The sequence below is a fragment of the Taeniopygia guttata genome, chromosome 5 (genome assembly GCF_048771995.1).
Source record: "Taeniopygia guttata chromosome 5, bTaeGut7.mat, whole genome shotgun sequence".
Classification (NCBI taxonomy): domain Eukaryota; kingdom Metazoa; phylum Chordata; class Aves; order Passeriformes; family Estrildidae; genus Taeniopygia; species Taeniopygia guttata.
Window position 1 is genome coordinate 42,132,793 of NC_133030.1, and position 26,882 is coordinate 42,159,674.

The window sequence follows — 26,882 nt, forward strand, 5'->3', positions numbered from 1 at the left end:
TGTTGTTGGTTTCTTTTAATGAAGGGACATAGAAACTGACTTTTTTTTTAACCAGAGCAAAGAATCTAAAAGCCCTTTCACCTTCTTTCTATAAGCAAAAGAAAATAATCAAAACCAGAATGCAAATAAAACAGATTACTTTATGCATATTTCCCTTTCCTCTCTTGGAAAAAAAAAGACAAGAAAAGGAGTTCAAACACAGGAGTATGAGTTTAAACATTTATTTAAACAGAAATTCCAAACCACTCCACCCTTTAACCTTTCAAAGAAAGACGACAAACTAGTTTTCAGCCAGAGTGTCAGAGCAGGCATAAGTTGTGTTCCACTACAACAACTCAGTAGCAATACTAGCAGGAGACCAACACATATGGAGCTAGCACTGCAAGAAGGGGAGAAGTAAAAAGGGTTTGAAACTGCTCAAAGGCACTTCTGCCTGCCTGCCTTTCTGTTTTCAGCCCAAGACAAAGGTGCTACCTTTAAACTGCTTTTTTTGTTGCATAGCTGGCTGGTGTGAAATCTGTGGTCTGTAACAGGCACAACCTGGATAGCGTGAATCCTCTAAGGCACATATGAGATTGTGGGGCACAGGGCATCCTCTGTCAGGAGCCCTAATCCTCCACTAGATCCAAGGGGAATCCAGTCTGTGCACCTAGCTTCCCAACTGCAGAGCATTGAGAAATGAGGATAGCAGTGCACTGCAGGAGAGCGACTCTCATCAGCTTGGTGCTTGCTTATTGGACACGGCTCAGGCTCAACTTTTCAGTCCTCAAAGGCACTGTTGCATGTGACCAACGACCCTCAAGCTGGGACCCTGACCTGAGAACTGGCTCCAATGCACGTGGGGGAAAGGAGAGCATAGTCACAAGGGCAAACAAGCCTGGCTGTACCAGGGCACCTGATTCTCACCACCTCCCAGGAGGCCTCTCCTCCTGCCCTGCTTCTGGTAGCAATGGACAGGCACACTGGAACGATTTTTGCCCTGGACACTGCATTGGGAAGACAGCACTTGATTCAGCTCACGAATACTAGCAATAGGCACCAAAGAAGTATTTAAGGAGCATTATGTTACGAGCAAATGGTTTGGCATCCACCTCTAGAGACAAATGGGGAATGCTGGATTCCTCGGAATAGTCTCTCAAAAGAAGTCTGTCAGAGGTGGTATGATACTCACCTCCAGTAGACCTAAGGCAATTCTAGTAACATGCCATTGATGGGGATCATTTAAGCCTGATGAAACCACAGCCCCGTTCTCACAGCAAAGGTGAGAGGAACTTAGGACTCCTTAGAGGCGCCAAGTAAGGCGGGGGAGGCTAGCTGCTCCCAGGGATCCTACCAATCCCATAGGCTTTACTTCAAAGTCAGTTTGCTAATAAATTTAAGGGGAATAATATTAACCTCATTCTCTAACAGAAAATTAATAAATCTTGAACATCAGACCACGTCTCTTCCCATCTCAAATTTTCTTGGGAAAGCTTCTCACTTCTTGAAAGAAGACGAATTCCGGACTGAGATTTGATCATTCAAGGTCTTTAGGGAAGGCTACATCCTGAGACCACAGCAGTAGTGACCTATTCTGGGTAGGAAATGGCATTCCAGCTTCATCAGAACACAGAGTGGAAAAACCCGGATTTTTCCCACACCCACACAGTGTAGGCACAGGGACTGAGCAGAAGAGAAGCCAAACAGGGAGCAGCTACAGGCTTATGCCAAGAAACCAGGAACTCTGGCACCCAAACCAAGTTGAACAGCTAGAGCAAGAAATGCCTAACTTGGTCTGAGGCCCAATGCTTGGCATCTGGTTGGGAGACAGGTGGTCTGAAACCAAGAACTACAGATCCAATCTCAGACAGTCCCCACTACTGCTACGGGAAACACCTGATTCACTCATCTTGGTGCATTGCCTGGAAGTTGGAAAGCCCTCAGCACCCAGAATAAAGCCTTCAAACTCTGTCTATACAGACCAGTGGATGCAGCCATATGGCCAGAACCTATGCCTCAAGGCCAGGGACATGCCGTCTACTATGATCTCCCTAAGAGGAACATCTCCACTGCCTCCAGAACGATACATTCGCTGGTCCCTCTGCGCCTGAGCAGAGGGAAGCAGCCTCACCAGCGGGGCCTTACCACATGGTAAGGAGAGGATCCTACTCCTTCACCCCTCTGAAGTGAAGGTGGCGAGTCTTAGGGTTCAGCCAGCTTCCGTACAGAACGTTTCCTCCTCTTGTCTACAGATGCAGTGATGAATACTGGGGTCCCAAAGGCAGCTCCCAGGAAACAGTGAAACAATGAAAGGGCCACAAGCTGCTACTGGAGCCATTGCCATAATGGGGCCATTCTGCCTCATGTGCAGAATTGACAGATAAGGTACAAAGAGGAGCTGCTGCTGCTTCAATCACTGAGCTGGCCTACAGCTCAAGGGCCCTCCCCCTCTCAAACTCACTCCTAGTTCATATCAAACGTACATGGGTGCTGCTCTGGAGCCTCCGGCCTCGCTCCTTGTCTGCGAGTGACCTGACGCCAGAAAAGCCGCTCTCTGCATTCGGTTAGTGTGCTGTGAAGTTAGATGGATCCCAGTGGGCTCAGGAGACTAGAGGTTGGAGCGGCACGAGTCCGTTCCCAGGAGACACCAGGAATCTGAATCCACATCAGGTTTCGGATCCACTTCCATCTCCTCTTTGGTTGTCTGTGTTCCTTTGGAATGAACCTTCACCTGTCAAAACACACAGCAGTGACCCAAACAGTGCCAAGACTAGCTGCAGGAAAGCTAGAAGCTGCACAAGGCCCAGTTTGTGTTCTCCACAGCCATTTGTTACTCTTTGCAACATATGACTGCCCATCCCTTCTCATCAGGCGAAATAAAGGGAAATCCTAGGGCCCTCAAAGAGTGGGCCATCCTCAGAGGAAACTCCTCTTGGCTTCATTCCTGTTTTGCTACTATCAGAGCCTGCATCAGCACCTAATACAAGAAATAGGCATCTTTCTTAGTCCACCAAATTCTGCTCTGATAGAGATAGCTGTTAAAAGCTGCTTTTTTCTGCACAGCCTCCACAATCTGCAGGAGCATGGTGAGCCCTGAGCATATATGCAACCAGGTGATGGATTCTCACCTGCTGCATTTCCTCCATCCTCCTGCAGAACCGCTGGAGTTGGGCACTCAGACGAATGGTTTCCTGCTGCAGCTTCTTCTGATCATCCAGACACTGTAAAACCAGGCCTCGGAGGTGTGTCACCTCCACTTGCAGAGCACTGCACATGCAGCCTGCACCAGGAGATGCATCCTTCCCTTCACCACATGGTAAGGCTGGACTCAGGCAAGTAGGCTGCAGAGACATGGAAGGAAGTCAAGCCAGGTTTGAGTGCAAGGCCAGGAGTTGTATATGCCACAAGAAAAAAAAAAATACGCCCAGAGTGTTATCCCAGCTTGTTCACTGACTTGACAAACTTCTAGCAGGCAGGGTCAATAAGCTACTTCTTCTGTCTTCTGTACAAAGCCACTAGCTTCCTCCTTTTCCTGGGAAGGCTGTTCCTATCCTCCCAGCACCAAAATCCATACAGTTTACCCCCATTTCCCTAAGCATGAGATCTGTCCCTAAGCATGCTGTCCCTCCCTTGGGACAGCAAATTCCTAGAGTCAGGTAGTTTCACAGATTGCATTTTCTCATTGATTTTCTATATCAATTCTCCTTCCTACCTCACAAAAAATTATACTTTCTAAAGTTTTGTTTTCCGCTAGGCTTCTGAGCCCTCGGCTTCTCTTTTTTTTCCAACTGCATTATACAGATTTTCCCACAGAACTGATCTCATTACTTTAAATCTGACTAAGAATCAGCTTTGTGTTCCCAAAAAATCCGTGAGAATTTTTCTCTTTGCAGCAACATCTCTGATTACCACCAGCTCTCTCTTCCTCACCCAGATGAACTAGGCCAATCCAACAGTCTCTTCTCAGTTCTCCCCATAATTCAAACATTGCCATTTATGGTCCCCAAGAACTTTTAGCCAAGCATTCACTTTGATAACATTACCCAGGGCTCTGTTTTGGGCTTGTTTAATTCAACAGGTTCTTCAGAGGCCACTTTGAGTCCTTGAAGTTTCTGGTAAGGAAGAGTCTCCTTCTCAGGCTCTGAAGATGCCATGCTCAGAGGAAAAGGGCTGTCAGGCATGGGGATGAATTCAGCATTCTCCAGCTCCTGGATACATAAAAGAAGCTCTCTCAGGCCTGCCAGCTTCCTGCAGGTCATTTCATCTTCTCAATCGATGCACCAAAACCCTCTTGTGGTTAAACAGGCAGCAAGGCCTTAAGGGCTCTGTGCAACAGGGCTCTAAGAACCTATCAGAGTACCCCACAAAGGTGGAAGGGGCCACCCAGCTCTCCCAGCCTAGATCCCCATTTAAGGCATTTCTGAGAAACCACATTACCTTCCGCAGCCAGCCAGGGCAGGAGCTGCTGTCAGCACTGTTGCCTCCCTTAGCTTCTGCAGTGCTGATCCAGCCTCCCAACTCACGATCTGCTTCCATGGTTCCCCGAAAGCCTCCACTGGGATTGGGGGTTTCTGCTTCCTGTTCATTATCCTCTTCTTCTCCTCCCCCAGTTGTGCAGCTCTGAGGCACTAGCAAACAAAAGTGAAAACTTTATACTTCTCCCACCTCTGCTATTCCTGTTGCCAAAGCCCAGATGGAGCAGAGAAGATGCATACATTTGTTCTGTATGGCCATAGTGAGAGCACATGCTAGCATTATCTCCCTCAGCACTTTAGCTCCTAACACCCCCTGCAGGCCTCTCCACAAGGGCCTGTGTGCAGCAGTCTTTTGCAGTTTCTTGGCCCCAGCCAACCCACAGGTGCAAGTGGACTCCATCTCTCCAGCAACTAGAGCCCCTTCTCATATCAGTTCCCTTCAGTGAATTCCTCTCAGCTTTTCTTTGTCAAATTGAAGTTCCTCAACTACAAAGACCTTTCTGCACCCATTTTGTTTCTCCTGTTTCAGTTGTTGCTTCCTCAGATTTGGGCCATCCCTTCCCATGCACAGCACCAACTAGATTTCCTCCATTTGAGCTCTTCTATGAGGCCTTTCAAACACAGAGAAACTGCTTCAGGACCAAACTTCATCCACTCAAGCTAACCACTGAGTGGACTTAAACCAGAGCTCCTCAGGGCATGTTACTTACCAGTACCAATGGACAGACCACTGCTGTTGGATCGTATTGTTTTGGAGTTCAACACCTTTTCTGCAAGTAGAGAAGCATGCTTTCAGTTAGAGTGCCACATAGAAAGCAAGATAACACCTACAAAGCCAGTGTTGCAGGCCTATGGCTCAGAGCAGCTTGCCACATTTCCCCCAGAAATTTGGCCTGTTCTCAGGCAAGATTTATACTCTTCTGGCAAAAGAATATATCATCATAAACAAGATCTCAAAACTAAATCCTAAATTTACACTTACCAACAATGATGATGGTGTGCCAGCCACGGCATGACAGGTCTGGAACATGATGCAATGATCCAAATATTGGCCGAGGCCACGAGGTACAAATATCTGAGCCATGAGTTCTCTCAGTTGATGTCATTGCCAGACGCCCGTTCCCGCCATTACCCCAAGCAAAGATATGGTTGTCTGAGGAGAGAGAAATTCAGGGGCTCAATTCCCTCCCTCCTTCTCAACCTGTAATTGCTGTAAGGATCAGTCTTTCTGCTGTAACTGCTATCCCAAAGTATCTAATCCACCCATTAGATACTCCATTTTGACAGTGGGAGAATGAACCAGTAACACACCTAACAGGCAGCCACCAAAGTCAGTACTCTGCAGCCTTAGGGACAACAAATACTTAGGGGTGCACGAGGGCAATTAACAGAGCAAGATAGCCCCAGTCTAGGAGGATTTACTTATTTCAGTGCTGTGCTGCAGGGCTGGTAAAAGAAATGATCAGTGGGAACCAGTTAACCACTCTGCAGATTAATTTTAAAGTAACCAACTGCGACTTGGCCAAGACCCACTCACCGTCAGTAGCAGCTATGGTGAATTCATCTCCACATGAAACCCTGATCACCTGCTTACCCCCCAAGGGGCCTCCCAGCAGGTTTATTCCCAGGTGCTTCTTATAGTCCCCAACACCAAGCTGCCCACACTTGTTGGAGCCGAAGGTCAGCAGACGGCCTCGCTCTGCGGGGAGGAAGGAGGAGACAGTCACAGTGAGGGCCCAACTCTGCAAGCAGCCATGCAGACAGAGCACAGGCAGCAACAGCCCATGAACAGGAATGGCTCTGCTGAGCAGCCAGCCAGGCTAGAAGGGGACAGTGCCAACCAAAAGGAATGGGTTTAGCCTGGAGACACCTCCTCAGTTCCTTTTCCCACTGCTTCCCCTTTCTGATGCTGGGGGCTTGGGACTCTTCACATTTCTCTGACTGATGTGGCTTAGGCAAAGCCTAAGTTGATCACAAATGATTCTTCTGCCAGCCCAGAGCATAATTCTTCCCAAAACTTTTTTTTTCTCCCCTTTAAAAAAAAAACAGGAAGGCTGACATTGATGCTTCAGCTAGCCAGGAAACAAGACTGCTGAGAAACAGGAATCCCGAGTTCCTGGAGCAGGCATGAACCTTGCTACCAAGAGCAAAACCCCCAGTGTCAAGGGCCAGGCTGAAAGGGCAAAATTGCTGTAATGTAATTCAGCAACCAGCACTCAGTTCTTACTGCACAAGGCTCTCACCATCAATAGAAGCAGTGTGTGTCTTCCCTGGAGAAATGGTACGGATCTTGTAGAAGGACAGCTGCTTGGCCAAAGTAAGGGAAGTGGCGTATGGCACCTCACAGTATGTCTGACAAAAGATGTGGGTAAGCACAAAGTGAAAAAAAACACACATTCATCAGCTATGACCTACTCAAGCAAGCTCATGTCTGATCACAATATTAAACCTAAAGTTTAGGTTTAATGGACCTAAAATCTAGGTTTTAGGACCTAAAGGCAGTCCTAAAACAAATATGATAAAAAACTGCCAGAATCCATATCACTGGATAAGTCACTAGAGCAGCTCACTCTGTTTCACTACCACAGATCTGACATAAGCCCACAAGGCAGACAGAAAACTGAGAAACAAATTGCCCCTTCTCACAATCCCAGTATCCACTGTCTTGACTGGAATTAAAGCATTGGCACAAAGCTAATGAATGCTTTGTCACAGGACTTCAATTTCCCCATATACTACAGATTGCTGGGAGCTGGAGCCAGGGATCCAAACACACTTACATCATGATTGATTATCCCTGATGTGCACTGATTCAGGCCCAGCTTGTTGAACTCATTGAGTCCACATGCCAAGACTTTGCCTGTCTGGGTAAGCAGGAAAGTTCCATCACAGCCACAGTGAACAGACACAATGTTTAAGGTCTTCGGAACATCCACCTAGGTGGAAGAAATACATCCTAAGAAAATAAAAATCCCAACACCTATTTCATGGAAGCTGTCACATGGAAAACATATGAGGGTAGAGCAGTGGCACAGCTAGTCTGGACATTATCAATAGCCAACACAGTAATTTTGAATGAAGGTGTAAGAATACCATAAAGTCTGTAGCATGTGAAAACTCTGGTCACAATGCAGATATTCAAGGCAGACACCAGTGACCAGCACAGGAACCTGAAATTCGATGCATAGGCAACCTGGCCAGATGGGCTCTACAAACACCAAACCCAGACAGGTGAGTAGGGCTGGGTTTGTGTCTGTGCCATGAAACTGTGTGATCACAGATCTTCGGATTCCAGGCACATCCTTATTTGTTTCTAACCCCCAGTGGGTTGTAATACTCCAGTTACCTCAGCACTGTATTTCAAGAAGGTTTTTTACTTTCAACTAATCTTTAACTCATTATATTACATTCAAAGACTCGCAGCAGTTGCACTGCTGTGAGTTTCCTCTACAGGAAAGGTAAGCCATTTGATATTTCTCACTTTGATTTCTACAACATTAAGCTGGCATTTCCAATTCCATCATGCAAATCAGAACAACAAAGCTCTAAGCTATGATGCTGTCTGGTTTGTGAGTGGTATGACTCTGCCATGATCACTAAGAGAGAAATGAAGCAAAACGAAGTGACAAAACAAAGTGAAAACCCTTGAAAATTCTATAATGTCTCAGAAAAAACACCTGATCCTCAGAGAGATAGTATTTCCAAACAGCAACTAATTTGTATTTATGCCCTTGCAGATTTTGAGTAGTCACAGCCCTACCTTCTGAGGGGTGTAGTGATCTTCTTCTGAATCCAAGCCCAAGCGTCCTGTATCAATGAAAATACTGAAGTTAAAATGGCCTCACAAGGTGCCTATATCTAAGAACTCATATTGTCTCTCCATAGTCCCAAAATAATCTCCCTACAGAACTAGAATCTCCCTGCTCATCATCCATCATAACCTGCCAACCCTCAAGGGAATCCAACCCCACTCACAGAACCATTGGGAAGCCAAGTAGCACCCTAGAGCTTTCCAGAGTAAAGTCTTAAGACTGCAGTCTCCAGTTCCCCATTTTTACAAGGAAAGGAAGTCCCAAAGAAACAGTATTTTTTGCCCCCAGGTTATATATACCAGGCAGTCCTCACCCAGGCCCTGCATTAAACACCTGCACAAAGCCACTTTCCAGCAGGCATGTCCCAGTGCCTTTAGGGTTCAGGGAGACTCTACCTACCATACTCTCCACAGCCCCACGTGTAGACTTCTCTGTTCCTGGTCAGCACTGCCACATGGTTATCTCCACATGAGACCTGCTCCACAGCATTGGTAAGAAAGAAATCCAGCTGCAGGGGCTCAAGCACTTCAGAGCCATAAGCCTTGTCAACGCCAATGCATCCATAATAGTCTGAGCCAAAGGCATACACCTGGCCCTCATCTACAGGACATAAGGAAAGCTTGGTCAGGACACGGGGCTCATGTTAGGCTGCATATTAACCTCTTAGGACATGATCAGAGCAACCTCTTTTTTGCAATCATCCTCTTTGGTTCAGAAGAAGATAATCAGGAAACTATGGAGTCCTTTCTTATTCATGCTAAGATGGATTTTACATGACAACCTGTAGCTATCTCAGTGCCAAAAAACCTTTGTTTGAACCTGCCAATTTCTTTAACAGTAACCCACAAATTGATTCTGTGGCCACCTGAGTCACCCCGTCCTCAAAATGACCACCTGAGCTTATCTCTGTCTAATTTCTGCCTTTTCAGCACTGGCAAAATAAGCTTGAAACTACCTTTTTGAGAATAATTTCCATGGGTAAAGCAGAGTTAGATTCTTCTATAACAGACAACACCACACCTAACACATCCTTTAAAGTATGAGCAAGGTTAGAACTAAAGACACTCTAACCAGATGTCAAACATTCTGAATTAAACAGCAAATCCTAGATACACATTCTTTTTCATCACTGGGTGATTCTTTCCCCACACAGTCCAAAGAGAGTTTCAAACATATCTACATTCTCGATTTCAGGCTTCACTGTCTTTAGTGTGAGCATGAATGGAGGTAATACATACATTGGTAAAAGCAGAAACTCTGCACAGACATGTGAATTTGTGGTCAGCTTTATCACCAAAAAGGAGCACATCCTTAGCAAAATCCCATCCTTCTTAGGAGTCAGTATCTTCCTCTGTGTAATAATGTTGACCTATCTCAAATGTTGAGATACAATCTATCCCAAATGTAATAACGTTGGTACTATCCTCAAAATTGAGGGAAGAGTAACATCAGGGGCTTTCTCCTTTGTGAATAAACCTGCTTTGCTAATCTCATGACGAAAGCAAACACCTCCAACACCTCAGCAAAGTGACAGGACTTGTCAATGCCTACACATCCATAATAGTCCGAGCCAAAGGACTGCCAGCTCTCACCCGTGATGCACACTGTGAAATCATCCCCACAGGACACCTGGCGAATGGCTTTTCCCTGAAGCTTCTCAACATGCTTTGGCTGCCGGTAGGAAGCTCTGTCTCCATGTCCCAGCTGCCCGTGCAACTTGGTGCCCCCCTGCATATTCTGCAAGACAGAAACACCTGGTGAGGTTACACTTCCAGAATCCCAGAAACGGTGTCAATAGTTAACAGTAAAAACCAGAAGCAAACAAGAGAAGACTGCAAGGAGCAAGAGAAAATGTTCTGTCTGCTCTCAGGAAGAGACTGCCATCTCTGTGCATACACCAGGCAACAATCTCAGTGGCAGCACAGACTTTCTGGCAGTGATGCACTAACAAGGAGTGATCCAGTCTCAGGTCAGCACCTGGTGAAGAATCCCTACTCCTTCCTCATCTGCCAAGTTAGAGAACCCCACCGCAGGACTGAAATTCAACCTTCTGCTTTTTATGAACTACTTTTCTAAATCCTAATGGCTGCAAAGAAATGCACAACGCGAAACAAATGTCATTGATGTGGCCTGACATAGCAGTTATACAGGAAAATTATACAAAACAAGTAGTGTTGACACTAAAACTATTAATAGCCAGCTGAAATTTTCAGTGGTTGATCTTGCAGGAACATCCAGCAAAATACTCCAAGTTGGTCTCCTCATATTTGGATCTCTTTCCTTTCTTACTGACTTATCTTCTAACCTGTTTTAACAGATCCTGTATATCAGTATAAAAACCCATTGAAGCTTGGAAATGGAGAACACGTCCATGTCACAGACCATCTAAACCTCAGAAGACTGAATTCAATTGTTTAAAATGCATTATATGGTGACATTCTTCATTCACTTTAAACTATTCCACAATTTCCACTCATCATAAAAAGCAGATCTATTTAGTATGAGATCCCTCTGCTTTCAGATGGAAGTTGCCTTGCAGATGACAACTGTATTACAAAAAGGTCACTCATCCCACCCATTCTGATCTTGAAGAACCTTCTTGAAAGTCCAAAATCAGAGAATCACTAAGTCTCCATTGCATGTCTAGCAGTCAGGAATGGAATAAAGAGATGTTTGACTCAGTGCTTGGGCCTACAAGACCACCATCTACAAACCTCAAGTGCATAGCAAGTCTCCAAGACACTTCCTGTCACAATGGAAAATGTGACCCAGAAACACACTTGCCTTGGTAGACTTGGGTCAGCCCCAAATCAGATGGCCTCAGTGTCCACTGCAGTCAGAATTCTCCCTTTCCAAGCTTCCTGCCCATCTGATTCAAACAGGCTCATGAATGGTCGGCAGTAGATGTGAACCCTCCCCTCCCACTCTTACCCCCTTCCTGCAGCTTGTCTCACTTACCACCCAGGTGTAGAGCTCCTTCTCCACCGTCACCACAGCAAAGTGAGTGTTACCAGCACACACCTGGCGGGCACTGCAGCCACTTTTGATGGCATCCAGCTTCTGGGGGGTGGACTTACCACCACCCCAAACATACACCTCACTAGTGCGTGAAGTCACCACAGCAATGGGAGCCTCGTTCATGGTACTTGACCTGCACAAGAAACCCCCCACAAAACACACATGCTTTTATGAGTTTGCATTCCCTGCCATCACCCATTTTTCTGCTGCTGTCTAGCAGTTTCCTCTTCAAAACCATTCATGGGCTTTATTTTCAAAAACTGTTCTTCCAGCAAACCGTGAACAGCCCATGAACTGGGACAACTTCACCTAAGGTGCTCAGATAGTGTTAGTACTTCCAAATTTATGAGGAAAAACGGTCAAATTCTATCTGATAAATCACAGAACACCTATACAGCTATAACCAGCTATACATGTCACAGAAGCTAACTGCTTCACAGAGCAACCCTGCTTACACGTTTGCTGGGAACTGTGCTGAAGCTCTGCTATATCACGTTTTACAGAAGATATTTATACTAATGTAATATTCATCATTCAGACAGTCATATTCCTCCTGCTGAAGGGAATCTGTGTAAAAGGAGAGATCTACATTACAACTCAGATATGTAGGCTGTAAAGGTACTCAGTAGGACAGATTAGAGGCTGATGGGACTTGCTGAGGTACAGCTCCAGCCATACAAATAAGTAGGATATAAAAGGCAGAGTAAAACACAGGACAATAAGCATGCAACTGCTGTGTCCAACTTCTAGCATTCAGGGATCTTCTAAACTACACAATTCCATTAAGGTTGTCACAGGCTAACACTCAGTTCCCCTCTGGGGAACTGTTCGCTCCATACTTCCTTTCAAACACATGTCTAAATAATTACCTTGGTCGCTTATTTGGCCCATTAAGCAGCGTGACTTTCTCTTCCATCTCCCTGCCAAGGGAGAAAAAGGATGTTAGGAAACCGCAACATTGCTCTATGCAATTTACTGACAATCAGCACACACTGACTATTTTTCCAATAAAATGCTGCTGCCTCTTGGAGGAAACCTGGCAGCTGTTTACCAGCTCGCAGCAATACAGAGTAAGTAGGGCAGAAGTAATGTAGCACACAGCTAACAAACTTCTAGAAGAGCTGAGGACAACAAACTATGTCTGTATGAAAATGCATCAGCCAACCAATACCCATATTGCACAAGAATAACCTTAAAAGGCTAAATGTTATCAGGATTTGGGCTTTTACCAATGCCTATAGTGAGACAAAACTCAAATTCTGCTGATCACCAAGCAAAAGAGTATTGCTATAAAGGACTAAGTCTGATGCTCCCTGCAGCAGCCAGAGGCCCTGCAAGGCCTCCCTGGCGGTCACTTGCCCAAGATAAGAAATGCCTAGCCATGATGGCTGGACCAAAGAAGGCCCCCTTCCGCATTCAGACCCTTGTTATCTCTCTCTAAGACCATAGGTCATATTTGCCTCGACCCTGGCTATTGGACAATTTCCAGCACCTCTGTACTCTATATAAACCCCATTTCTGCTCAGTTTGGCAGAAGAGCTGTCACTGAACCCCTTCACAGGAGCTGCCAATAAAGGCACCGCTGTGGAACCGCATACAGCCTTCTCCTCTCTCTTCCTATGCGTCTGCCTGTGGCACTTAGCAAGCTAAGAGCTGAAATCACTAAAGAGCTGAAATCACCAAAGTGCTGATCTCTCTAAAGAGCTGAGCTGCTTGCCAAGATTGGTCATGGCTGGGAGCTAGCCTGAGTGACCTGGACAGGTTGTGCTTATCAGCCCAGTGCTACCCAGGACACCTACGACTGCCCGGGACCGGACGGACCCCGGGAACCCCAGGCCGAAAGAGTTCCCAAATAAACCAGTGTGGAATGAAAACAGCCCAGAATTACTGTCCACTTTTCATTACAAGATAGTGTGTGCAGGCTGATGGTCAAACTAAGCTAAAATAGGCAACTTTCAATGCAAGTCTCTCCCGAAGAGAGAGGCAACAAAAGGAAAGAGTCTCTATACTGAATGATCCATATATTTTCAATATATATATTCAAAATGGCTTTTTCCAATGACTGCAAGAGGATTTCTGCAACTCTTCATTCTCAAAAATTTGAAGAGTAAAAAGAAGCATTCCTCAAAGAGTCTCAGAATGGAATACCTCAAGGTTCTCAACACAACAGCTTCTAAGGATGCAGAGACCTTTCCCATGCACCAACAGAACATCAGATCAGAAGACAAGACTGCAAAAATGCACATTTCCCCTAAAGAATATGAAGTACTTAAATATCTGCCTCACATCAGCCTAAATTCACTTAAGGATGTTGCTATGAAAGCATAAGCACCACCAGTCTGCACAAACCCTCCTGTTTTCCCTGTCAGCCATCTAGGTTTTCAGGCAAGGCCATCTGATTACCTCCTGCGTTTGCTGAGAAGGGGGTGTTCAAGCAATTCATCTGCAGTGGGTCTCTTTTCTGGGTCCTGAAAGAAGGAAACAGCAAGTAGTTCTCTGGGAAATACTCATCATCTACAACAAAATTTTGGGCCAGAAGACCTGACTGAAACCTGCATGGACTTCTTTTATCGATTCCCTTCAGAAGGGAAAGGAATTAATTGAGACATTTAGAATAAACAGGGACAAATACTACGGATGTGCAGAAGGGACTTGCATGCCTCAAAGGTATTAATACTATCTTTGCTTTCAATAAATTAATTCCCTACAGAAAGACAGAGCCCTAAGAGACTGTACTGAGATGATGCTCCTACCTTCACAGCACTGCATTAAGAAAGAATTGCTTCTGCCAGCCCATTAAATACTTGTGATCAGAGTAAACCCAGCACACCTCCAGAGCCTGCAGGACTGAGACAAAGCTTTCAGAGGACTGCAGAAAGCCCAACCTTAGTGATGCCTCAGGCCTCACAAAAATTACCCTGCATCAAACAGCTCACATACTAAAACAGGCATGTCATTCCCTTTCACCCCTGGATTATGTGGCTGAGACAGCTGGGAATGGGTATCTGAAAGTTAGAAAGTATTTCACCAACCTGATCAAGGCAGGAGTTCACCATCTGGATCAGCTCCCAGGAGTAGACAGTGGAATCAACTTCCATGGCACGATTTCCCTGTACAATCTTCACACAAAGGTTCAAGGGATTCTAGGCAGAAACCAGAAACCAGTCATAATGGAACCAAACTGGACAATGTGTCCAATGGAGAGAGATGCTATAGGCCTCCATTATTTTCTTCCTCCATCTCTGATCAGGACACACCCCTCTTCTTCCCTGCCTAGCAGGTTCTCCAGAACTCTAATAACAATTCCTACAGAAATAGTACCTCTGATAGCTAGGACTTAGTAGCAACATCCAGCTTTTCACCAAATTCTCTAACAGCACAGGGAGACCAGGCTTCTCTTTGCATGAAATCTCCTATGTGGCATATTGCCATTGAACACAGCACAGCAGCAAAGTTGCTGGGACTTGAGAGCCATCACTGGAGAAAGTCAGGAAAGGATGGTATTTTCACACCTTCTCCTTCAGGGTTACAAAATCTTGCCTACAACAACTAGCAGCTTTTCTCATCATATGGCACAAGCTACCAAATCAGCCAGCAATGCTCCTTTCACCCTCCCCTATGCCAGTTTGACCAAAGTTCTATTGCAATCAGGTTTTGAGAAAGAGTAACAGGATTAGATCCTATGAAATGTGGAGGCTGGAACTTTTTGCTACAGAATGCTACACAGAAAATTCACAGCTAGTAATGCTAAAACAGCAAAAAGACTACACAGTCACAAACTTCCTCCTTTTAGTGAAAAGGATACTTCGTTCAGGACAATGATATAAATTAGCACTGTAATTATCCTGCAACTAGTAAACATAGATTGCAGACAAGGGTGGGTTTGGCAGAAGCCAAGGAGGCTGCTGCATGAAGGCAGAAAGGGAAACCTGCACAAAGGGTAAGGGGAATCCTGCAGACATTTTCTCTGGCTATAGCTGTCACTCTCAGGCCACTGTTTTTTTGATTAGTGGATTTAAACAACAACGAAAGAAAAACATCACTGAAGAAAGCTGTGAGCTGAGTGTGAATCTTAGGACAATAAAAAATAAGGTTATTCAGTCCATTCTGGTTGGCAGACTTACAGTAGCATCAAAGGTCCTCTTCAGAGTAAGCAGCTCAAAGATGACACAGCCCACAGCCCAAATATCTGATTTGAAGTTGTATTTCACACCCTGGCAGAGTTCTGGGGACATGTAATATGGAGTTCCCACCAGCTAGAAAAAAAAAAAAAAAAGGCATTTAAAAATCTGAAATTATCCAGCAGCTTTCAATTCAGGAACTCTGCATCCATTCTGTTCACACAGGACAGAGCTAGACACAGCACTGAAGTGATACACCTCCCTACTATGCTGGAGGGATGGGAACAATAACCACACTTTTTCTCCTGTCATCCACAAACCTGTCTGGCCCTGAGCTTCCTAAAAGATCTTAGACACCTCTCTTCTCATGTACTTGATGTGGTACAGACTTCTCACTAAAGTAATAGTCAAAAAACACAGCAAGGACTTTCCCCTCTCTTAAATATACAGCATTTAGGGGTAATCAGGGCCTTATGTACTGACCAGGAATATGGAAACCATCACATGAGGCTGAAGAAAAAAAGGAGCTAGCAAAGCTTCCAAATACAGATGCCAGACCTTAGCTATGGAGCCACTCCGATCACAAGATAGTGCCAGGACAAAGGCTGCTCTGTCTCAAACAAAAAGAAGGGTTGCTTTTGGATCAGTACGTAGAAAGCTGGCTTGAGTCCCACCCAAAAGGCTTTCCCTTCAGAAGTGGACTTTCCTGAACAATTGTTTTGTGTAGAACAAACACCCCCACCACACAAAAAAATCCAACCCCCTGCACATAAATACAAAGGCCTCTCAGGTACTGCAGAAATAGTGGCTTAGCTCAAAGTCACAACAAGGAGACACGGAACAAATGTGATAAAAGGTGTAAGAATGAAGCTTCCAGATGAATGGAGTTCACTCCTTAAAAAGAAACTTGACAGCAAAACAAAATAAGAGAGAATTTAGAAAAAGGAGAAATATTTATAGATGACCTCTTTTCAACTCTCTCAGCAAAGCTCCAAGGAGCTTTACAAAGCCTGCCCTTCATGAGACTCTGCAAGTACACCGGTACCTAATGGGCACATTGAGAGCCTGCCATCCCCCTCCCATTTCCTGTCACAGAGTGTGACCGCCACAGAGGCACGCGAGTCCCAGCCACCGGAAGGTTTAGAAGCCCTGAGATTCTGAGTATCACATAGAGAACTAGGACACTGTACCTAAACCTTTTTTAAACAAAGGTTAATGTAAGCTTTCTGTAAGACAGATGTATTTTCTGTATCTTCTTTGGTAAATGGTAGAAAATGATAAATTAAGAAATCAGTGTTTAGTAAGCAAGATGTGAACATTCTACAAAATCACAATTTGACTGCTACAATTACAAATACTGATAACAACATGTTTTACACTCATTTCCCAAAAAATTATTTCCAGTCTGTCACTGGTCATTAGGTTACAAACTGAGCAACTAGACCAGAGCATAGCCAGCATATAAAAATCAAAATATGGCTGAAGGTGTGTAGTTCAAAATTTTTCATATGTGAAAAAGGAAAAAACAATGCTTGCAGGTGTAGTAGGTATAGATGAATACAGACAACACAGGCAAAAACAAACCTGGAAATTCACAGCACAAACTGAACTGCCTCTGAAAGTCAGAAGGCCATGAGAAGTGTCAGAAAACAGAAGTGGTCCTACTGCAGCCCAGCCTAATGAAGGCTTTATGCAGTAGCCTTGAGTTCCCTCTTACAGTGGAACTGCACAATAGTGCTCATGTTCTGGAAGGGGACTGGCAAGTATTTAATTACACATCCTAACAGAACACCAGCATCTGGCATTAAATTGAATGATACAGGCTGGTAATAGGAAGTGTGAGCTGGCTTGTATCCCAAACTATAATAAAGGCTTTAGCAGACAGGAACCTCAGAAAATGTCTCCCTTTCCAAGCCTAACACTCACCACAGAAATTAATGGAGCTTGGAAATCCAAGATGAACCTTTTAGGTGCCTACAATACAGCTTACCCTGTGTCGTAACTGGCTGCAAAAATGCTTTCTGGCAGGGCCTGGAACAAGGCCAAGCTTGACAGCCTTCTGGTAGAATTAATCTCTCTTACAAAGCTTTGTCCCCCTTCAGGAACATTACCAATAAACCATACATCTGGTTACCAAAAGAAATACAAGTGCATTTCTTGCTTCTTCACAATCCAGTTCAGAGCCTGAATTTTATAGAGATTTGAGACATGCCTATGGCACAATGCAATGTCAGGTACGCACATACAAGCTATCTCAGATCCACCTGAGGCAAAATTTACCTGTTAGCACAGCAGCATGACAAAATTAACGGAATTTGTTAAGCTGGCCTTAACTACCCCAGAGGCAGAGTGTTGTTCTGATGTGACTATAATGCTGTCTCTGTCCTTCAGCCAGCACTGCCTTCATGTTACACAGATTCACCTTTAGAAGTGTACCATGCCTTGGGGGAAGAAGAGGAGTGCTCTCTAGCATGGCTACAATAGCTCTGGTACAATTCTATTCCCATAGTGGCACCTATCTTTAGTCTACTGCTGCTTTCCAGAGAGACAGAACTCCGAAAGGTAACCTGGGAGCAAGGATAACTGTAGGCTGCAACACACTCAGCAAATATGGCAAAGTTAGTGAGACAAAGTTAGGAAGTAAAGTTGTAGCGAGGTGGGTGTCAGCCTCCTTGTAACAAGTGACAGAATAAGAAAAAATGGCCCCAAGCTGTGCCAGAGGATGTTTACATAAAATACTAGGAAAAATTTCTTCACTGAAGGGGTCAGGCATTGGAACAAGATGCCCAAAAAAGCAGCTGAGTCACCATCTCTCTAAGTGTTAAAAAAAACCTGTGGATGCAGCACTTGGGGACGCGGTTTAGTGATGAACACAGTGGTGCTGGGTTAACAATTGGACTCAATGATCTTAGAGGTCTTTTCCAACCTTAATTCTATGATACCATAACACTGAGGGAAATTGAGGGGTGAGGGAAAGGAAAGTAACAGAAAACAAGCAGCAAGAATGTACAGCATCCCTGGTCTTCTGCAAGGCATGCAGAAATGAAAGAACAACACAACTCAGTTTGAACACAATGACGGCAGATACTCACAGTCTCAGCCATAGAGTACTCAGAGTTCAGCTTCTTTGCCAACCCATAGTCTCCCAATTTAATCAGGTTTGCCTTGGTTAGAAAGATATTTAATGTCTTTATGTCTCTGAAACGATAAAAATAAATTCAAACACTCAAATACGCTTCAGATTTCACAGTTTTCCAGAGATTACTATATTTTCCTCCCAAAATGAGCCACTTGCTACTCTGCCAGCACTCCAACACACACATGTACACAGAGTTCTCCAAAGGCAATTTTGCTCCAAGTACTGGGGCAATAACTGCAGCTATCCATGTTTTATCACATTCCCCATGCAAACACAACACAGTTTGAAAAGCTCAGGCTCGGACACCTATGTAAAGGCCACAGATCAAAGATAGTTCTTTCCCCCCTCTCAGTTTCTTCTCGTATGAAGGTCATTGAGCAAGTCTTATTTTTTCTAGTTTTATAAATAGACCCAAGCCAGGAGACGCTGAGCTCATTAAAAACATAAGTGTAAGTATGAATATGTATGTATGCAAATATAAACACATACACGGAGGGTGTGAAACAGATGCCACTCAAGAACTTAAGCATAATGTCCTTATCCCCCAAGAAGAACTCTTTATAACATGACATAGGATTCTAGCCCATGAGTTGTCTGGGCTGATTGAGAAGGCTTTAGTCTAGGTTTGAAGGGGGAAGGAGGTGAGACCAGGCTGGTTAGACAGGAGCCTGCAGGCTGCAGCCAGTGCTGGGGATGACATCGATAGCCCAGATGAAGTGCATCTGCACCGATGCACACAGTGTGGGTAACAAACAGGAGGACCTGGAAGCCTGGAAACAGAAAAGGACCTGGGGATGCTGGGCAACACCAGCTGAACATGAGCCAGCGTGTACCCAGGTCACCAAGAAAGTCAGTGGCATCCTGGCCAGTATCAGAAGCATCTCCAGCAGGACCAGGGCAGGGATTGTTCCCCTCAGCACTCCAGTTCTGGGTCCCTCACTGTATGAAAGACATTGAGGGGTTGGAGCATGTCCAGAGAAGGGCAACACAGCTGTCATGGCTCTGGAGCACATGCCTGATGAGAAGCAGCTGAGGGAGCTGGGGGTGTTTAGCCTGGAGAAAAGGAGGTTCAGGGGAGACCTTATCACTCTCTACCACTGCCTGAAAGGAGATTGCAGCAAGATGGGGGTCAGTCTCTTTTCCAAGGTAACTGGTGACAGCTGTCACAAGAGGAAATTGCCTCAGGACACACCCAGGGAGATTTAGGTTGGATATCAGAAGAATTTCTTCACAGAAAGGGTTGTTAAGCATTGAAATGGGCTGTCCAAGGAAGTGGTAGAACCACCATCTCTGGAAGTGTTCAAGAAACAACTAGACATGGCACTTAGTGCTATGGTTTAGTTGACATGGTGGTGTTCAGTTGGACTCTTGAGATCTTGGAAGTCTTTTACAACCTTATGATACCATGATTCTGTGACATATTATGCCCAAGAGATCAAAAAGCTGATGGCCACAAAAACTCTGAAATCCAAAACTGATAGAAAACACTCTCTTTCAGACAGAGTAATCTGTGTGTAGTTTCACAGATCAACACAAGAGGCTGGAAATAGAGAGGAAGCCCCCGCAGTATGATATGCTTTTCACGGCCAACACTTCATAACACCCAATTTTCCTAACGTACCATCAACAACTTCCCAGTGTAGATCAGGAAAACATCAAGTAAAGCAACACTTTGCATTCATCCACTTGGGGCATCGCAAAGTCCTGGGTCACTCTGACAATGTCTGCAGCAGAAGAAAATCACTGCAAACATTTAAATAATTGTTCAATTCATTATTATGGAAGGATCTGGGGCCACATATGTTTAGAGGTGGTAAGCAGGAAATCACTGCAAAGCAGGACAGACATGGCATCTGCTTCAGGCCAAAAATTAGGCACTACTTTGCTGAGTCTAGGCTACCAACCCCTGATTAGCAAGGCTCACCAACTAGTAAAGATTCAGAATGGCAGCAGCCAGGATGCTAAACTACAGAAAACATCCTCACACAGCTATGCCCATAAGTTAGTGCAGCATATGATCCAGCTGTGCTGGAAGTGGTTGTCTACATGTGCAATACTCCCCAGAACATCACGGCCTCCTTGAAACACATATATAACACAATTTATTGATCCCAACAGAAAAAGGTAATTAGCTACACATTAAAACCTCGGAATAACTGTCAAAATTACCACCATGAGATAAAAGACTGTACTAGCTCCTTAAATAACAGGCCAAAGAAATAAGATTCAGACAAATGCAGGACAAATCATCACATGGGTTACATTAGAGCAATGGACAAATGCAGTCTTCATTAGCCTCCAGGAATTACGGAATGAACACATGGGCTTGCAGCTATTAACTGTGGAACAGGTTGGAAGTACCTTTGGCCTGTGGTAAATGCTCCTCCTACCCACTTTAACAAACATCATTTATGTGTTATCACAATAAAGGGCAAATTTACTTCCTTCCTATGTAGATAAACTCTTTGTTCACACAGCTGCAGTTCAAATTTCAAATACAAGACTTCCTGCACATTTATCACATGATGGTTTCTAGCCCAATCAAAAAGGGATTCTTAACATCTAGGAGATCCTATTACACTGTGGAGAGAAGCTTGGTGCTTGCTTTAAACAAAGAAGCAAAGAAGTTCTTCACTCACCCCCATGAACTGCACTGGTTACCACAGCTTTCTGCATGCCACACTTACCTGTGAAGAATTCCAGCTCGATGAATGCAGCTCACAGCTGATGCAATTTGAAAGAGATACCAAACCACCATCTGCATAGGTAGGAATATAAGCATAATGTGAGGCTCAAAAAAAATTTAAAAACAACAAAACCCTACACGTCCCTGTCACACTGAGGCACAGCAAGAGGGCCTGGCCATACCATTCAGATGCCCTTTCAGGAGTATGAAAATTTTAGAATTTCCTGGTTTGGAAAGCTCTAAAAAAGATATTTCAATAGTAGATTGTTCTACTTCCATTCATAGTGTCTGTCCTGACAAGCATTATAGATCCAGTAAGTGAAAATACTTGAGAATGACAACTAATGACCACTTGGGAAACATCTATAGTTGTGCTCTCCAAAATATGAATTGGGACCATTAAATACTCAACATGAGCCAGAAAGCCTTAGAAGTCACTATATAAGACAAGTACGTGGAATCATTAATCAGCTCACTATGCAGTGAAAGTAGACAGCAAAAGATAAGTTTAAATAAACTAAAGACAGAAAAAGAGAAGAGTAAGATAGATTCAAGGAAATTATTTGGAAAAAAAAAACCCACAAAATTATTAAGAAGGAAGATAAATAGAGAGCCCACTAGGAAGAAACACAGAAAGAAGTTTAAAAGTTAAATGTTTGTCAAGATGATAAGGTGAAGAAAGCCATCTCTTTCATTATTTGTCCCTTGGAATTATACACTGCTTATAAAGAGTTTAAAGGAAAAGAAGACATTTCAGGTAGTCCATAAATGCTCGCAATATTGAATGAGGAGGACAGCAGCCCCCAGATAAACCCAGAAATTCCCCACCATCACAATGAAAAAATAATTGAAGAAATACTCAAACCTACAGATCGCCAGAACATTAGGCCAGCCCCACTGCTCCCTAAAACCACTCCAAATTACCTCTTCTTCAAATAACTTGTCTTTCTGTCGCAGAATCTTATCGTAGAGGTTCCCTCCTGTAATTATAAGTGAGTGAGAAAGACAGATTTATCTTAGTTAATTGCAGCAGTTACTCTGCTCAAGTGCTGCTGGGAATACTCAAACCCTCTAAGAGATCTGATCAATAACTACAACTCTCTCACAGCATTCTTCACTTAAAACTTTTCAGGTACTCACAAAATCAAGTTTTTCTTCCATCTAAGAACTTCAGTATTTAAGCCTAAGCAGAGATGACTCTTTAACACCACCCTTTAATACTCTCTGAAAAGCAAATCGGCAAGCTCAGCCAGCAGACCCTACTTTTTTACTTATTTTTAGTGAGTGCTTCTTGAGGTGTGTAAACATGTATTAGCTGTACACCAAATCACGTGAGATTGTCCTGCTCAGCATTATATATATAAATTATACATTAAAAAAGAGAAAGATAACAATTTTTTTAAGTCAGAGTAGTCCCTGAAAGAACAATTTACTGTCTTTCCCTACCTACTCTCCAGCTCTGATTGGCCTCCCCTTTATCTGCCCTGCCAAATACATTGGTGCAGAATTCACAAAGCACTGACAACAGCAGTACCACTAACAGAAGCCTGAAATCAGCAGAAATCTTTGGCACAGCCCATGACTTGAAGAGAGCAGACTAAAAATCAAGGAGAGCTAAAACAAATTATGCTGAGGGCTGCAGGTAGAGAAACTCTCTGTCGGATCAGTACCCAAACAGTAAATCCCAAAACTCTGACCACTTCCTGTTTCTATTCCAATTCCCAATTATCATATATTATGTCCTAATTGTAATGGATCACCAGGACCATTGCCATAGTGCAAGACAGCTTTAGGCTGCATAATTTCTATGGACATGTCAAGTGGTAAAATCCTTTGTCTACTTGAGGGACTTAATTCAGCTTTCCTTGTTAGGAAGATTTTTCTAATTAAGATTCCTGTCACTTAATTTCTTCTCATTCAGCTTTGCTGTAACTTCTCAACATTTCTTTATTCTGCTTTATATTCATGTTTACCAATTAACTACAAACCACTCTTCACAATCACAATTTAACCAAAGTATTCACTTTTGCCTCTTCTTCTGAATGTCTTTTCTAACCATTCAAACTTTGCAGGCTTTTAGTCAATTGTGTTTTTCATCTCTCTTTTTTTTTGTCCCATCTTTTTTGCAGCTTTTCTGAACCAAAGAGCAGCATGATTGCCAAAATCCTATCCAAGGAGACAAGTTAGCTCTTGACTCAAATAACCAATACCTCTCTGCACACATACAAAAACCAAATTAATTTTGCATTTGTTTCATCTAATCACATCTAACCTTCCAACATAGGTTATTCTCTTTTCAATTACTATACTTTATAGGATATTTCTTCCCCAGTGTATTTCATTTGTATTCACTGATGTTATCCCTTGGTAAATCCAAGTCTTACAGTACCTTGATATACACATGGAACTGAAGGCAAATAAATCAATAAATTGTGTAAAATAGGGACAACATTTGCTGAAATTTGAAATTCTTTTCTAGATCCTCAGAAGAGATAAGCCAACTAAACAGTAAAACCTTTGGATTCTGAGAAGTGCCTGACAATGACTAGTCCAGCTTTACTTTAAAAATTACTCACAAATTATCTTGGGCTTGTACATTGTAAAAAAAAAAAGCCAAAGAAGCAAGTATTTATGCACTGGCAAAACCACCATATGGAAGTTCAAACAAGATTTCTTCTTTCTCACGTCCCTTGTTTTCTACCATTCAGACACATTCAGGCAACACCAGCTATATACTCATCTCTTGGTTATTATCACAAAGCCAACAGAGGCATTCACAAATGTGCACAGACATCAATACTATGCAGCTTTTCTCTATGCCCTCCAACAAATTTATCATGGCCTCAAGCATGTAGTCTTTTCAGGGCAAGTAAGTAACTGACACAGAGAGAACCCCTAAAATAAAACGTGCCTCAAAGAGCTAACATTCCCCTGTGTTTGCACTGGACTCCACCCTCCATAAGAACAAAAAGCAGAGAAGAAAAACCAGCTTTGGCCAAGCTGCCAACCAGGGTGTCTGACACCCTTCTAAAGGGCCTTGCACAACTCTGTTGTGCACTCCAACCTGTAGCAGTGAAAGCAATCTGTTGTATAAGGTGATCACAATACAATTATACCCTTTTCCAACAAAAAAAGTTTCTACTAATGAGCCAAGGCTGTACAGACAGCAGATACTTTGCCTGGGGAGCTGTCCCACTCACCCAGACAGGAGCCACACTGCAGCTCCAGGCACGTTCCTGTTCCAGCAGTGTCAGCTGTGTATGGGCTCCTCTTCCTGCCATCTAAGAACAGCTGCTAGTCACAACCTCATTGCAAATCCTTCTATCGCTCCATTCAAGCTAGGATTGCTTTCCCTGCCAACTCCAAACACCACCATCTGAACTACTCTTGGACAGAATTTTAAAACTTTCTCCGCCACCAAAAGGACCACGTTTGTTGTTTGGGTTTTTTTTTTTTAATAGTAAATGTAAAAGCTAAAAGCAGAAAGCGAGAAAAAGTTCTGACTGCAGTGTACCATGACATTTTTAAGCTCTGATTTATAATTGCCAAATTATAAACCTATTTAAGTGACAGTACTGAAAAAACAGCCCCGCTCTGTACTGGTAGAGATGCCCAGATAGTGTCCCAGTTTTTTCCCACTGCCCTCCTAAAAGAACACAGCAAGGTGCACTGGAAGTGTTTATCACCAATAATCCACTCCTTTCAGCGCACCAGCCATTCAGAAAACTCAAGAAATAACCAGCTGCATAGACTGCCTTCACTAACTACTGGGCTTCTTTTTTTAGCACCTGAGACACAAATCATAGGCGTTCTCAATCTCTTCTTCAGGAGCTATGCAGCAGAATTCACTGCCACTCCTTTGCTCTCCAGATGACACCCCAGAAATACTTGCTGCAGGTTCTGCAGGAGGTGACCCAGACACATGGCAGCTGCCTGTTCATAAATGGGAGTAGGGATCTCACCATTACAGTACTCCAGCTCAATCAGGAGCGTGGTGTTATCCATGAAGTGATTGTAGTATGCGATGATGTTCTCATGCTGCAACAGGGCCAGGATAACGATTTCGTTCAAAGCATCACGACGCTCCTTTTCTGACAGCCGGGTCAGGTCCACTTCTTTCCACACTACAAGTGAGTCATCCTGAAACACAAAAGCATCTTTCAATTAAAAACACACTGTTATGAAGAGAACAGTATGTGCCTTTATAGAAGGAAATTAAAATAGCAAGAAAAGTAAAAGATTTTCCTGTCTCTTACAGATTTCAGACAAATATTCTTCACAACTTAAGTTCTGAGGTTTGTGGTTTGTCATTAGAAATAGTGATGACCTGAAGCCATCTTGCTTGCTGGCCAACAGTCACTCTGGGGGTGGGGGTGGTGGAAAAACCAAAACCAAAACACCAAACCAAGGGAAAGACACAGGGTTTGCTTTATTTCAATAAAGACTAAACATACTCCTGTTCAATAAAGGGAGAACATTGTATTTTTAATGCTGTAACTGTAGGATATTGTATAAGACCATAAGCTGTTACAAATATTGAAAGGAAAAAGCTTAAAGAAAAAAAAAAAACCAAATGAAACCGAAAAAAAACACCACCACAAAACAAACCCAAAACAAGCCAATAAGGAAACCAGAATGTATTTAGATTTAGTTTGCCCTTGTTAGGCCCACACACGTTGTCATCCATGCTATGAGTGATCTCTCAAGTGAACAGTGTTCACTTACACCTGTGCAAGCCATGGCATCTCAAGGTGGCCAGAAAAAAACTGAAGAACTTTCCTTTGGAATTAAATCAAGCATTTTTCCTTGACAGCCACTGAAACCACAACTACAATTGAACTGAATGGTATTAAACAAATTGGGAGCAACAGGAGAACTGGCTTTTCATCCAGTCTCCCCTGATTACACTGAAATGCTGAGCATGTGAGTTACCTGTATGAGATGACCCCATGTCCCCTGTAACTGGAACAAAACACAGAAAAATGAGTTGTCTACTAGAGTGAGAAGAAGCTCCGCATCTCTCTGCCTAACTTCAGGGGAGCCAGAGACTGGCAGTGCCCAAACGCCAGAAAATCCAGACCCTGCAGCCTCGCACACTGAGGGCTGAAGTTGTCACTTCGTATCCGGGCTGTTCCCAGAGCGGTGCAGGGGGTGTCACCCCGGGGCTGTCGGTGTCACCCCGTGGGCTGTGGGTCACCCAGGGGCCGAGCCCTGCTGCGGCTCATCGGGCACCGGCGCCTTCCAGCACCGGCCCCGGCAGCGGCCCCCGCCCGTCTCGGAGCGGCCGCGGGCCCGGCTGGCGGGGCCGGCGGCACGGAGCCCTCCTCCCGCCGCCCGGGCCGCCCACCCACCTCGGTGCGGCGGTACAGGGTGGCCTCGCCGAAGGCGCCGCGGCCCAGCGTGCGGATGGGGATGTAGTGCAGCTCCTCCTGCTCGCCGGGCACGCCGCCGCCGCCACGGGAGCCGCCCCTGCCCGAGGACTCGTTGCCGAAGTCGGAGCTGATGGAGTCGCAGTGCCGCTCGTACTCGCCCAGCGACATGGCGATGGCGGCCGCGCTCGGCCCGGCGCTCCCTCAGCGCGGCCCCGCGGGCTCCATGTCGGCTCCCCACGGCGACCCGGAACCGCTTCCCGCCGCCGCCGCCGCGACCTCC

General features: G+C 44.4%; 1 protein-coding gene across 1 annotated transcript; it reads right to left on the bottom strand.

Annotated features, from left to right (window-relative positions):
* Nucleotides 1-205: 205 nt before the first annotated feature.
* On the bottom strand, nucleotides 206-26,882 carry NEK9 (NIMA related kinase 9). Its single transcript, XM_030274706.4, has 22 exons — nucleotides 26,582-26,882; nucleotides 25,193-25,370; nucleotides 22,155-22,210; nucleotides 21,232-21,302; nucleotides 18,498-18,603; nucleotides 15,409-15,540; nucleotides 14,317-14,427; nucleotides 13,688-13,752; nucleotides 12,154-12,204; nucleotides 11,225-11,417; nucleotides 9,859-10,003; nucleotides 8,666-8,866; nucleotides 8,215-8,261; nucleotides 7,235-7,390; nucleotides 6,698-6,806; nucleotides 5,992-6,153; nucleotides 5,437-5,607; nucleotides 5,165-5,224; nucleotides 4,417-4,607; nucleotides 4,023-4,187; nucleotides 3,108-3,320; nucleotides 206-2,710 (listed from the first exon to the last, which is right to left on the bottom strand). The coding sequence occupies exons 1-22, from the start codon at nucleotides 26,768-26,770 to the stop codon at nucleotides 2,588-2,590; spliced, it is 2,895 nt and encodes a 964-aa protein (XP_030130566.2). The 5' UTR covers nucleotides 26,771-26,882; the 3' UTR covers nucleotides 206-2,587.

Bases quoted from the DNA above. Each gene is read 5' to 3' on its own strand.
- NEK9 (XM_030274706.4), bottom strand. From the start codon at position 26,770: ATGTCGCTGGGCGAGTACGAGCGGCACTGCGACTCCATCAGCTCCGAC. The intron at 15,541-18,497 runs GTGAGTATCTGC...TTTTTTTTCTAG, and splicing joins AGTACTCTATGGCTGAGACT to CTGGTGGGAACTCCATATTA. The intron at 6,807-7,234 runs GTAAGTGTGTTT...ATCTTTTGTCAG, and splicing joins CAGGGATAATCAATCATGAT to ACATACTGTGAGGTGCCATA.